This window comes from Colletes latitarsis, chromosome 8 (genome assembly GCF_051014445.1).
Source record: "Colletes latitarsis isolate SP2378_abdomen chromosome 8, iyColLati1, whole genome shotgun sequence".
Lineage (NCBI taxonomy): Eukaryota > Metazoa > Arthropoda > Insecta > Hymenoptera > Colletidae > Colletes > Colletes latitarsis.
This window is the reverse complement of record NC_135141.1, coordinates 18,692,004-18,704,858: the sequence shown is the minus strand read 5'-3', so window position 1 is coordinate 18,704,858 and position 12,855 is coordinate 18,692,004. Positions and strand designations below refer to the sequence as shown.

The window sequence follows — 12,855 nt, the reverse complement described above, 5'->3', positions numbered from 1 at the left end:
TTTGCATTTATGTCACAGATAAACGTGACACTTCATTTCCAAATAAAATATAAACATCAAAAACTTAATTTGCATTCCTTTATTAAAAAGTATTTAATATTATTACATATTTTATAAAATAATTAATATCTAGTAATTTCCATAATGCTTTAATCTGTATAAAAAGGCACTATTCGATTTATTAGAAATTCCTAAATAACCACTACCTGGTGAAAAATCGATAGCTTCTGGCATTAACATATTTGTTTGAAATGTGGGAAAGTTTGAAAAGACAGTAAATGATGGTAAATGTACCATTTTAAATGCATTATGTTTTTTATCTGAAGCAATTGCTAATATTTCGGAATAAGAATTAAACTTTAAACTAGTAATAGATGTTACAAGGTTTAGAATAATTTTCAAAGGAACGGGCTGTTGACTTTCCAACACTGTTTTTGTATCATATAAATTAACCACTCCTTCTTTACTACCTGTTGCCAAAAATTGACCACTTGCAGACATTGCAATGGACGAACAAGACAAACATCCATCATCCACAGCACGATGTACGCATGACCGACTATTTACATCCCAAATGTACATTTCATTACCATCTGCAGTAGATCATTAAAAAATTCAAAATGATGTACAAAATTAAACTAAATAATGCAAGAATACTTATATAAAAAACTTACCACCATGTGTAATGAGAGTTTTACCATCTGGAGTGAAACATATTGTCCTACACTTTGAATTCATTTTCAAAGTACCAATAAGTTCTTTAGACGAACTTGTCAATAAAAAAATTTCTCCTAAACGACCACAAAGAGCTAACAATTTTCCATCTGGAGATACTTCATACCTCTAAATGATTATTTAAAAAATGTTAATGGCTATTATCATAGAGATTACTATAATTGAAATTTTACAAACCTTCATATTAGTAATTCCATGTGGTAATTGTATTTTATATGTTTTGCCACTAATTAAATTATAGGAATGACAGTGTCCATAATATTGAGAACCAATTAAAACTTCTGTACCATCCCTAACAAATTTTGCTGTACTAATAGGAAATTTTTTATATTGCATTGTATGTAGTTTATTATTTTCAATACCATCTACCTGTAATTACATTATAATTTTATACCTTTTTTATTTGAAAGTATCGATACAAATAATTTGTAATTTCTTACTTGGAAAAGGGACAAAATTCCAGATGTACCAGCCACAAGGGCTACAGTGGAAGATGGATGAAATTCAAGACTCGATACAATAGGACCTTCTGTATGGGTTTGTTTGTTGATTGGAGTTAGTGCTTTAATATCAATTATGCTCTTTGGCAAATTTTTCACTTTAGGTTTTTCCAAATGACAACTATGCTGCAAAAATATATCATAACGTCCAAATAAAGTCCAAAGAACATTCTATAAAATTTTCATTACCTTTAATATTTCATCATCTAAATCGTCAGAGTCTTTATCTGTCTTTTTCATCTCAGCCCATTTTGGAGTACCCACAATTTGTTTGTATTTGTTATGTAGAAAATCTTTATACAATTTTTCTGGTATATCAGCAGGTAATTTACGATTCTGTGCCTTTGTAGCATCTCGTACTCTAATAAAACATACAACTAACTTAATTAATTTTCAATTAATGTCTATCATTTACTGGCAGTACTCTCTTTCACAACTAACTAATAATATTTGTTTGTTAAATTACGATATACATACGAATATTGTACATCATCCTCATCCAACCATGCTTCTTTCTTCTGTAATTTTGTACAAACATCATTTCGTGTATCTAAATCATCGATACTTTCGTTTTTATTTGGTTCAGTGAAATCTTCATCATTTACTAAATTGTTTATAATGTCACTCGGATCACCAAATACGATTCTTTCTAACCTATATACGAGTCACATTACAATTTATTAAAGTTATTCAATTAACATCACTTGATCTTAATGATATAGGTATACCTGGCTTCTTCTTTTGGATCGTACGCATTTTTACGTTTCTTTTTTAAAGGTACAGTAAATTTTTGATTATACAATGTCTTTGTAGGTATACGTTTCTTTGCAATCACTTTATTCAATGTTCTTTTTTGAGTTTTCATCTTATGGTCCTTTGTAGTTACTTTACTCATTGCCACAATTTATTTCGCACGATAGATAACACATTAAAATAATAAACTATAATGTTATACAGTAGAGCAAATATTAATTCAATTCGCACATTTTTACTACATAACCTTGCAACACAATTATGGTTGGATTTGACTACAGACTACGTATACATATATACTTAGCAATAGTACTTGGTGCACAGATGCATTTTTATTTTTGTAATGTTTACAATATACAAAGATTATAAACAACTTAATGTAACGATTTCTATTAAATATTAATTATGACAAATTATAAGCACGTTTCATTCATGAGATTAAAAAATTTTCTTTTATATTTCATAATAAAATTTTACTAAATTCACAAATTTCTAGATAAGTAGTCATTAATTGAAATATTTTTTGCTGTTTGAAAGGAATTATTGCATGTTAAACGCTCTTCTGTTTTTTCTCAACAAGTTTTTTTTTTAATCATCCATCAAAACACATTTTTTATAACAATGCCAGACGTCTAATTAAAATGAGTTTTGTTTATATGAAAAAACATAGGTAATTGTTTACATTAATGATGATTTTACCGATTTCAACGATTTTGAAATATGTCGGAGAGAACATTTTCCTATAAACTTTTTATTGTCGTGGAAACGTAATTAAACCAATCTAAATCATTATTTTTCTTTCGTAATAATTTGGGTTGATCTGATTGTATTTAGGAGTCAATAAAGACTAATAAACAATTTTAAGTTCAAAATAAATTCTATATTTTGAGTTGACCAAAAAATTCGTGCGGATTTCGGTGATACTAGTTTCAAGCGTTTTGAAATGCAAATTACGTTATGTAACGAACTTCAATTCAAAGTAAGTATATTGTAACCAAAAAAGTTTGGAAATTGGATTTCTTTTATAATTTTGATATAATTTTATGCTGATTATATTTTGAAAAAGGAGAAATGTACAGTGGGACCATTAAATGGCTGTTGATTAATTTTTTACGGGTAAACAGAGATTTTTTATTATTGAATAAAGATATTTCGTATCATAAAAGAATTACTTTTTCATTAAACAAAAGTAACCAACAAACTATATAAATCGTATAGAAATATTTTTAAAAACTTCATCTTTCATGGCACCGAAATCATAAAATATCGTTCAAAAAACTCAAACAACAATATAATATTTTTTACATAAATAATTTACTGAATAATATATGTATAACTGTAATGTAAAATTGAGATATAATTAGTATAAATAATGTTTTTAACCATCTTCGTGATGAATTGATAGAGAATCTTTAGAATCAGTATCAGAAAACAAATGTTCATCCGTAGCAAACAAAGAAGGACATTTCGGTTGATACTGCTCAACCGCTTCCAAGAGACTATCCGGATATCCAGGAGAATAATATCTAATGAGAAAAAATGTACTAATTAGTCGTTAAAGTTAAATTGAAACTTTAACCAAACTTAATTAAGACGAAAACACCCTAATGGAAGTTTAAGTTATGACTAACAATTACGTTTTAGATTAAATATATAAAAAGTATGTCACTGAAACTATTGAAATAATAATAATCTGTTTACGTATCGATAACGTCATATCGAGTGGTGCAAGATACGTAATGTAAAAGTAAAAGCAAACTTAAAAGTTTTCAAATTTAAATGATACAACAGTGCGTAGAAGATTTATGACAAAACTATAAAGTGTTATGACTTGTCGCATATAAGAGTCACAGAAATCATCGAGTGCGCGTAAAATTATTGATCCAATAAAGTCCGGGTTTATATTTTTCCAATGCAATCAGCTGTGACAACATGGCGGTCACGCCGTATATTACCTGCCCGATTTAAATTAAGACACACGAGATCCAGAAACGAAGCTGCAGTTATTTGCATTCGCTGTTGGTGTAAACTGCTCTAAGAAAACTGGACTTTTTCAACGACAAAAACGCACGTTGCCATATTCCTTCGGTAAGTAAATCTTTACTAGGGTTATGTCAAAAGCAACTAGTGTTTTTGACGATTACCTACTGTTACTATTATTTTTACATGAACATACTTCCCTGCATGTACTGGCATTTCAATAAATTTCACAAACGTTATGATTATAATCAGAGAATTCGGTCTAATATAGTATGGAATAATTAAAAAAAATTAAACAATAATTAAAATAACCAGACATCTTTGTAAACTAACACCATTCTTGTAAGATTATAAGTCCAATTTCTTCGAAAAAACATTCAAAGGGTTCATTAATGTATGTTTTTATAGTATCTATGTATAATTGTTATACTATATTTTGAGAATAATGTAAAGTAGCAATTAAACAATTGAAAATACTATTAATTGAAAAAATGTTTGGTAGGAGTACATGATTAAAAACAACCTGACAATTTCTTCTGGAAAACAGCAATTGATAATTTGTATATATTCTAAAAGTGTTGAATCAGGATCTGCCTCAATTTCCTGGACTTTCTTTAAACCACCGGATGTTACAAATAATCTTCTTGCCCTGGCATCGTTAGGCAAAACCTATATAAAAACAGAATTATCAAAAATAATATTAAATTCTTTACACTTCGTGTTATTTTATTGTTCTCGGAGAGAGAAAGAGATAGATAGAAATAGAAAAAGAGAGTATGTATATAAGTAGGTGGTACAAGAACATTATTAGCAATCAGTTTGCATGTTGCAATGCACCTAAGAATAAGGCTTCTGAAACCTGACCTACACACTGAGTGCATTCGTCTAAAGTGAACCTACTTACTTTAATGTCTTAATCTGTAACAAAGAAACAAAATAATTCAAGACACATAGTGTTAATGATATTATTATTTCAATACATATATGCTATTGTGTATTCAATTTCATTGATAAAAAAGTCGTATAACGTTATATTAAAATATGTTGCAAATATTTCGAGATTTCGTAAATATTTGTTGCACGATATGATGCAACGTATTATGTTTCGTATTTTGTATCGCTTTTGACGTACGATTGATCAATTCCTACGCAACAATATTGCTTTCGAATAATATCTGATAAATAAGCCGATAATAAATTGTATTCAATGGTCAGTTGAATCATCGTCAAAATCTGTATAATTTATATAAATTGTTAATTATTTTGTTTTAATTAGCTGATATCATTTTTATTATATGATTAATTTTATTATACATAGAACTATGGACGCGATACGATCGATTTATATAATTAATTTATTTAAAACATTTCAGTTCGTTTTTTTTTATTACTGCGTTAAAAAATATCATATGCATTCTATTAATGTACATATACATATTCTTAACGCGATGCAACCATAACCAGATCGGCGTCTTTTTTGTCTTTCATCGCCGCCAAAAATATCTCATTTCCGAAAACAAAATTCCAGAGCAAAGACGTAGAAAAGCATATTTGTCGTGAACCTGTTGATATATTTAAGAATTCGCCAATTTTTCCAAACAATTTTAATTTCTATGTAGAAATAACTTTGCAATAAAATATAAATTATTAAATTTTTTCAGTCGGATGCGGTGCTAAATATCGGCTGCTAAGGAAACCGAAGATTCGACGTTACTTTTTTGACACATTACCTGCAGAGCTAATTCTAAGCTGCTTGTCTGCTTTTTTATAAAGTATAATTTTTTATTTAAATTTAATCAGAAACTATTTGCATACACTATAAGCAGAAAAGTTTCTGAATTTTTGAAACGTTTTTAAAATAATTTATTAAAGAAATAGAAACAGATAAAGGAATAAAAAATTAAAACAAGTATCAAGTAAAACTCTGAGTACACCAGCTTTAATAAAATAATTCAAATAATACTTTAAAGAAGTGCGAAGGATAAGAACAGAAGTTGAAAATTATAGGAAGACTTAAAATATTTCAATTAAAAGTAACAAATTCTTTGGTGATATGCATGGCTTTGATAACAAGACAAGACAGCTGCCTTAAAGTTCAAATTTATAACAATTAAGTGATAAAAGACGATATCGTTGTATACAGAAGATTAATTGCAGTGTATATTACGCAATACTGATTGTCATATTTCTAGCAAATATGTCTGATAGGAGCAACATAAAAATTGGTAACTTATAAGAAGTTAACTCACTGTTAAATCACACAGTGCAATCTCGGATGTTTCACAAGCTACATGTAAAGTAAGCTTCATATAGTTTCTAACAGAGCATTGTGAAATACATGTTAATTACGGTAAAACGTGGGAATAAAAGAGATCCAAAACGTTAACCAAAAAAGTGGAAAGCTAATAATAGACATGATAAACAATCAACACTGTGTTTTCTTAAATTCGGGAGAGACCAATAGCTACCATCAGCCGGTCTCTGCCAAACCTTCTGTTGTCTCTGTATCAAGTATTGATTCTGATGTAAGTGACAGAAGGGATGTACGTGAAGAACTTTATGCTGGAATCTTCAGGCGACATAGGAAGACTATACTTGTATTAGGCAGTTTTCTCAAGATGCTGAGGGTGAATAGAAATATGAACAATTATGCTAGTATTAAACCCAACGATGACAATGATGAATAAAATAATAATTTTGTTGCACGAGTGGAGTAATAGACCAAATTCATTTTTTTATTTTGATAATAATTAAATAATTACTAGTATTGCTTTGTAAAAAGAATAAAAAAAAAGAAAAAAAAAAGAAAAATAACTTAATCATTATAATGATTAGAAAAATTAGTGTATGTTGATTTCATTTTTGAGGATAACATTTTCAATTTAGTACTGATTTATTATCATTCTTAAAGAGATGCTTATCTTACATAGAGTAATATCTAGATAAATATTTATCTTTTAATTATGTGCAACTGCTATATATTATGTTCAAATTTGTTTGCCATAATGACTATGTAGATCATAAATATACACAAATGTGCTTATTAAAATGATCTTACATACTTTAAAATGAAAAGCTATGATATGAACGTATCATATGTACTTTTGGTAATGCTATATACTGATAAAAGCACGCAAAATTTTGTATAGTAGCACAATACAAAAGTCACGTATCATTTATGAATATTTAGAAATCGCAATCTGCACAAATTATTATACATATTACTTTTTACAAAGCAAGGTCTTTTAATTAAGTAATATTATAAAAATTTTTATATTAATTGAGAATCTATATATATGTATATACAATATAATGTTGTATGTTGTTTTACTTGCATAGTTTTATCCTTTATAATAAAAAAAAAAAACATATTATTAAGGCATTGTTTTAACATTAAAAAATGAGTTACTTAAGTATCATTATAAAAAAAAAAATTGGTCAGTTTTTACATTTTTTTATAACACAATTTATTTTTTTCACTTTTCAGAGATGCTTGGACAGATTGCATGCTCTGAACCGAGTATATGCTTTAATTGCTTTACAATTTGAAATTATCGTGCAACAAAAATTTTGGTAAAACACGGGTGTTTGAATTATTTTAATGTTTTTTTGCGTTGAGTTATTTCAATGAATCAATTGTTCTAATATAAAAAAGTTTGCTACAATTTATATATGATGAATTTTTAGTACAATGAAAATAATTATAAGGTGTAATTTTGCAACTGAAATTTTATGATTGCCTTTTACAATGTATATCTTATAATTTCTAATTTTAATGAAAATAGTTTTTGCTAAACTTTTCAAAATATTTTTAATTTATTAAAAATAACTATTACTGCCGATTGCATCTCATACATTTCTTGAAACGTATTTACATAAATACTACAGTTTGAATGAAAATTAAATAATGATTAGCTTTTCTGGAATGCAACTGCATTTATTGATAGTACTATGATCCACGAGCTTAACATTTATCAGAAATATGATTCAAAGCACATAATATTAAGATTTATACATTACATTAATGTATTATTACTGCAAATATCAAATCAATGCCTTATTGATCAACAGTTTCATAAACTGAAATTTTCATTGATCGATGATTAATATTTACTTCTAACTTAATAATTCTTTGTTATCTATATCTACAATTTTTGTACAACTGGTCTCTTTATATCAAATACTGCCATTAGAAAATACACCATGGTACAATAGATGCAAATAGGGAGTAGCTTGGTAAAGAGTATGTATAAATATTTCATATTTCAATTAAAATTTTTAAGCATTCAATAATTCAATCGTCCTTGTACTTTAGCCGAACCATTTACCATGGTAAGACTGAGAAATGTGCTTTTTTGGGACTTCAAATGTGCCATAATATTTATTATAGAAACATTCAAAGGAACAATTCAAACCATTTTACGCTATTATCAATTTTTTCACTTTTTACTAATCTGATTGTTAAACAAACACAATGACATACAGCATATCGAAGAATATTATTACTTTTTAATAGAAATACATAATGTTTGATATGTATTGATTGAAGTCAAATTAAAATTTGTGGCATCTTTAAATACTTACAACACATACAAAAAGGACAAGCAAATAATAAAAATCATAAAAATAAGTTACACAGATACCGAATAAATCATTGTACTGTTTGTGTATCAGAGTAATATCACAAAACTAGGATTCTAATTGTTAGAATGTTATATTTGTGGTATAATAGTTTTTACGCGGGAAAAGAGAACCATTCACCTTATACAGCTGCTTGACCAATTTTTCAATAGAGCAACATTAGGTAGCTTGATGATGTTTTGTGTATATACATAAATATTACTTATTAAGTTTGTATTAAAACACAAAATGGTCACTAAACTTTATGATATAATACTTTATATACAGTGTAGAAAGATTTGTTAATATTATTGATTTGTATAATTTATCTTTGTCATGTATATGATAAATATTAAAACATAAATGTGGTATTTTTAATTATAAACTATATACCACAGTTATTATTATTTACTATGTTTTTTAGTTTGTAAGTTCTAAGTACAACTTGTAAAAAGTATGTATAAAATAAAGAATTATATACAAGTTAAAATATCATAGTGTCTCTTACCTTACTAAACTGTCCAAGCACATACTTTAATATGTTAGGTGGTGAATCGTGTAATAAAGGTTCCAAGGCTTCGATATACATGCATCTCTGTAATACTTGCTTCAGTGATGTATTACATTTTAATTTGAGATCTTCTGAGCTGCTTGGATCATTATAAAGCTGAAAATTAAATGTATGCTAGTAATACTGTGTAATGAAAAATAATGTATAGTAAATAACAGTTTTACATACTTCTAATAACTTTGGGAGAATGTTGGCTACTGCAATTGCTTTTGCGTGTTCTGGTGTATGTTTCCCAATTTGACCAATCGCCCACACAGTAATGGCAAGCAAACGGTCATCCATTTCTTCGTGTAATACAGTAGATAAGTGAATAATTCCCTACAAGGAACATTTTTACTTAGAGTGTTGTAATAACAAAAATATTATCATGTCATACTTTAGATCCTATAACTGCAATGGCTAACTGATCCGAGTGTCCAGCAATATATCCAATTGTCATTATTGCTGGTAATTTTACTGGTAATTTTGATATATTAATTAATTCAACAAGTGCACCGATACCACCGATATTTACAATGAGCTGAGCCATCTAGAAAAAAAAAACTATAAATAGTATGCAATGTATAGAATGGTGTCTAATAGTTTTACTTCTAACGAATGCTTGCAAATTTCTCTGGTTAGTACTGCTGCCATTTTAACAACACATTCATCAGGATGTGCCATGTGTACAAGAACATCAGGGAAAACTTCAGCTTCGATAACAGATTCTGCCAAATTTACAGAATGTTTTGCTATGCTGCTCAATGCAGAAAGGACTTGACGCTATACATATTATTAAAAATTAAAATATTGTAGTCAATCATGTAGTGAAATCATGTAGTATGATAATTTATTTTACCTTTAACTTGATATCGGGGTTAGACAATCCTTTTGCAAGAAAGGGAATTGCTCCTGCATCAACAACAATTTCAGCAAGATCTTTATCGTGCTTACTTATATCGCAAAGAGCAGATGCAGCAACTTGTTTTACAAATAATTCAGGTTCTTGTAAACATAGAACCAGAAGAGGCACAGCACCTATGAATAATACAATCAGTACATAACTATTTAAAAGGAAATTAACTAATGAATCAATACGCATACCTGCATCGATAGTAGCTTGAGCTAAAGTTTTATTATGCCTGGCAATATATCCTAATGCCCAGGCAGCAGATTCTTTGACAATAGCATCAAAATCTTCTAAGCAAAGTATAACAATATCTAATCCATTGTTTTGAATTACTATAGATGCTAGTTCTGGAGAATGCTTAGCTATTGCACGAATAACAAATAGTGCTGCTTTTTTATAAAATTTCTATAACAAATGTTTTCAAATAATATAACAACTAATTCTTGTATATTCTTTTATGTAACTTCTATTACAAAATACACCACATTCTAACAAAAAAAAAAAGAAAGAAACATACTTTCTTAAAGTTAAAGTGCTTACATTCATACATTTTGTTTATCAATATTCTTCAATAATTGAGGTAAGATATCCTTTCTTATGATAGTTTGAGCCAGTCTATAATTATTATTTGCAATTTTCCCTAAAGCTACAGCTGCCATGTATCGAATAGATGGTACAAGATCTGTCAGTAAAGGACATAAAAGATCCAAAGCTCCAGCAGCTTCTAAACATTCTACATTGTTCGGTCTTGAGGCAAAATCCGCAACAGATTGAACGAAAAATAAACGGGCTTTTTGATACTGATCAAAAACTACAAAGGTACAGTAATTAATGATATTAATTTTAACAAACTAGTATACTATTTGACGGTAAAATTATGACGTAATTTGCGGACAAAAATTATAACGGTTATTGGAATCGAAATTATTACAATGTCGCGTGAGCTGTCAATTAAAAAACCGCCAAATTTCGTGAGATAGATATTTAGAATAATATTAAGAAGTGTACCTTGTAAAATTGAACGTGCCGTCATTTTGGTTTGTTAACAAATTTTAAATGTTATATTGATTCTTTGTACCCTTTCTTATACCGAGTACCAGTACAAAACTATCGTATGTTTGAAAACGAAAAACTGCCGCCCTTCGCGTACGATGTATTACAGCGACTCTATAAACAAAAATAAACAGGTGTTTTGATCGAACACAATATCAAGGCAGCATGGATATTCGAACAGAATAAAGAAATATTACGAATACATCGAGTTATCGGTGTATATATTGGATAACAGTAGGGATAATATCTATTTCGCATTAAAAGATGACAGAAGATTTATTAATTAAGGAAAAAGGGTTCCGTCAATTAAATAAAGAACTCGAACAGAAAGCGCATGATTTGATGAAAAACGTAGATCGTGTTATAAACACTTATAATAGCGAATGTTTAATTTCTAATTCAAAAACACAATGCACGCATTTAAAAAGGGAGCAAACAAAGTTCTCGGAATATACAGCAACGCAAAAAGAAGCAAATTCGCAGGTTTCCGTTAAACGAAATTCGTCTTTGCCGTATATTTTTGGCCAAGTTTCATCTAAATTGTAAGTGCATATTTTGAATTTGAATAAAATCGTTTATCGTTGTTAAAATTATTTTAAAACATTACGTTAATCTTGTAAAGTATATTAACGTAATTTTGAATTTTGCTGTCATATATTTTAAGTTCACTCAAAAATTTCTCGAGTTTATTTTGTTTGAACGCATAAATATAAAAAATTAAATTTTTCTACTTCAATCAAGTCTCATTTGTATCCAATAGAAAAGTAGAAGCACAGCAAGATTTTAGAGATGATGCTTCTAAGAAAGGAAACTTGGCAAATAAAACCATTATTAATTTGTTAAAAGCTAAAATAGATATGTTGCAAACTGAGTTACAAACATTGCAGATTGAATACAGAAAAAAGGTAGATAACTTTACATAGACTTGAGAGCATAATATTTGATTAATTTTTAAATAATTTGTATTATATTGCAGTGTAATTTATGCATGGATTTAGAATCTGAACAAAAAAAAATTGAACTCAAATTACAGAATGAAATAGAATCATTAAAAAGTACAATTACAAAATTAGAGAACACTAATAAAGAGTTGCAATGTCAATCACAAGCATTAAATAGTGAAAATTCAATTATAAAAAAGGTATAAATTATATAAATAAAAATAATTGCAGTATCGTTTTCTATATTCATAAAATGTATTTTTAACAGGATTTAGACAAACTTCAAAAAGAAGTAAAAGGATCAAAGCAACAATCTGATGTTTATAGTATGAGATTGAATAGGTCTTTAGAAAATAATAATAAACTCAGAAATGCACTTAAATGTTCTCAAATAGAAGAAAAGGTACATGTTGAAAAAGTGTATGTAATATAAGTTACAAAACTACCATAATCTTTTAAATTCTTATCTAATTTGATGTATATTTAGGAATTAAGAAATCAAATTAGGAAATTACAGGATGATAAAAGGATGACGGTTAATAATCTAGGAAAACAGCTGTCAGAATTGGCACATGTATTTAAAAAACAAATGTTGATTATAGATAACTTAAAGAAACAAAATGTATGTATCTGTTTTAATTATTTTGCATAAATTGTAGAAAGGTAGTTTTATTTGTGTACTTTCATAGGCATGCTTAATTGGAATTGGACAATTAAAATTTACACAAGAAGAATTTTCAAGATTATTGGATCAAAAATCAGAGTGCTTATGTTAAATTGTATATAAAACATTTATTGAATGACTGCTACAAT

General features: G+C 27.9%; 4 protein-coding genes across 5 annotated transcripts; 2 read left to right on the top strand and 2 right to left on the bottom strand.

Moving 5' to 3' along the window:
• Nucleotides 1–59: 59 nt before the first annotated feature.
• Wcd (U3 small nucleolar RNA-associated protein 18 homolog wicked) lies at nt 60–2,265 on the bottom strand. The gene is made up of 7 exons (XM_076770688.1): nt 1,964–2,265; nt 1,713–1,889; nt 1,425–1,596; nt 1,176–1,361; nt 913–1,104; nt 675–843; nt 60–593 (listed from the first exon to the last, which is right to left on the bottom strand). Exons 1-7 carry the CDS (start codon nt 2,128–2,130, stop codon nt 130–132), a joined length of 1,527 nt encoding a protein of 508 aa, XP_076626803.1. The 5' UTR covers nt 2,131–2,265; the 3' UTR covers nt 60–129.
• Nucleotides 2,266–3,154: 889 nt separating this feature from the next.
• Nucleotides 3,155–11,081, bottom strand: LOC143344965 (sperm-associated antigen 6). The gene is made up of 10 exons (XM_076771619.1): nt 11,057–11,081; nt 10,597–10,859; nt 10,243–10,453; nt 9,998–10,176; nt 9,748–9,921; nt 9,536–9,688; nt 9,328–9,477; nt 9,097–9,255; nt 4,492–4,637; nt 3,155–3,514 (listed from the first exon to the last, which is right to left on the bottom strand). Exons 1-10 carry the CDS (start codon nt 11,079–11,081, stop codon nt 3,367–3,369), a joined length of 1,608 nt encoding a protein of 535 aa, XP_076627734.1. The 3' UTR covers nt 3,155–3,366.
• Nucleotides 3,685–9,078, top strand: LOC143345168 (uncharacterized). 2 transcript variants are annotated; one of them, XR_013080207.1, is made up of 4 exons: nt 3,685–4,076; nt 5,630–6,595; nt 7,456–8,211; nt 8,284–9,078. XR_013080207.1 is itself a non-coding variant. In XM_076772043.1 (3 exons), exons 2-3 carry the CDS (start codon nt 6,383–6,385, stop codon nt 7,543–7,545), a joined length of 303 nt encoding a protein of 100 aa, XP_076628158.1. In that variant the 5' UTR covers nt 3,685–4,076; nt 5,630–6,382; the 3' UTR covers nt 7,546–9,078. The 2 variants fall into 2 exon arrangements, 1 of the variants encoding a protein (XP_076628158.1); XM_076772043.1 differs by having other exon boundaries at nt 7,456–9,078.
• A 176-nt stretch (nt 11,082–11,257) lies between the features above and the next one.
• Nucleotides 11,258–12,845, top strand: LOC143345167 (testis-expressed protein 9). The gene is made up of 6 exons (XM_076772042.1): nt 11,258–11,643; nt 11,862–12,006; nt 12,078–12,242; nt 12,311–12,445; nt 12,530–12,664; nt 12,732–12,845. The coding sequence occupies exons 1-6, from the start codon at nt 11,366–11,368 to the stop codon at nt 12,816–12,818; spliced, it is 945 nt and encodes a 314-aa protein (XP_076628157.1). The 5' UTR covers nt 11,258–11,365; the 3' UTR covers nt 12,819–12,845.
• Nucleotides 12,846–12,855: the final 10 nt, after the last annotated feature.

Excerpts from the sequence above, each read along its gene's own strand:
- Wcd (XM_076770688.1), bottom strand. The coding sequence starts at position 2,130 with ATGAGTAAAGTAACTACAAAGGACCATAAGATGAAAACTCAAAAAAGA. Across the intron at positions 1,597-1,712 it reads GAGGATGATGTACAATATTC|AGTACGAGATGCTACAAAGG; the intron begins GTATGTATATCG and ends ATGTTTTATTAG. Across the intron at positions 1,362-1,424 it reads TAGATGATGAAATATTAAAG|CATAGTTGTCATTTGGAAAA; the intron begins GTAATGAAAATT and ends ATATTTTTGCAG.
- LOC143345167 (XM_076772042.1), top strand. The coding sequence starts at position 11,366 with ATGACAGAAGATTTATTAATTAAGGAAAAAGGGTTCCGTCAATTAAAT. Across the intron at positions 12,007-12,077 it reads AGATTGAATACAGAAAAAAG|TGTAATTTATGCATGGATTT; the intron begins GTAGATAACTTT and ends ATTATATTGCAG. Across the intron at positions 12,243-12,310 it reads AAAATTCAATTATAAAAAAG|GATTTAGACAAACTTCAAAA; the intron begins GTATAAATTATA and ends TATTTTTAACAG.
- LOC143344965 (XM_076771619.1), bottom strand. The coding sequence starts at position 11,081 with ATGACGGCACGTTCAATTTTACAAG. Across the intron at positions 10,454-10,596 it reads AGAATATTGATAAACAAAAT|AAATTTTATAAAAAAGCAGC; the intron begins GTATGAATGTAA and ends CATTTGTTATAG. Across the intron at positions 9,922-9,997 it reads ACCCCGATATCAAGTTAAAG|CGTCAAGTCCTTTCTGCATT; the intron begins GTAAAATAAATT and ends TAATATGTATAG.
- LOC143345168 (XM_076772043.1), top strand. The coding sequence starts at position 6,383 with ATGATAAACAATCAACACTGTGTTTTCTTAAATTCGGGAGAGACCAAT. Across the intron at positions 6,596-7,455 it reads GTTTTCTCAAGATGCTGAGG|AGATGCTTGGACAGATTGCA; the intron begins GTGAATAGAAAT and ends TTCACTTTTCAG.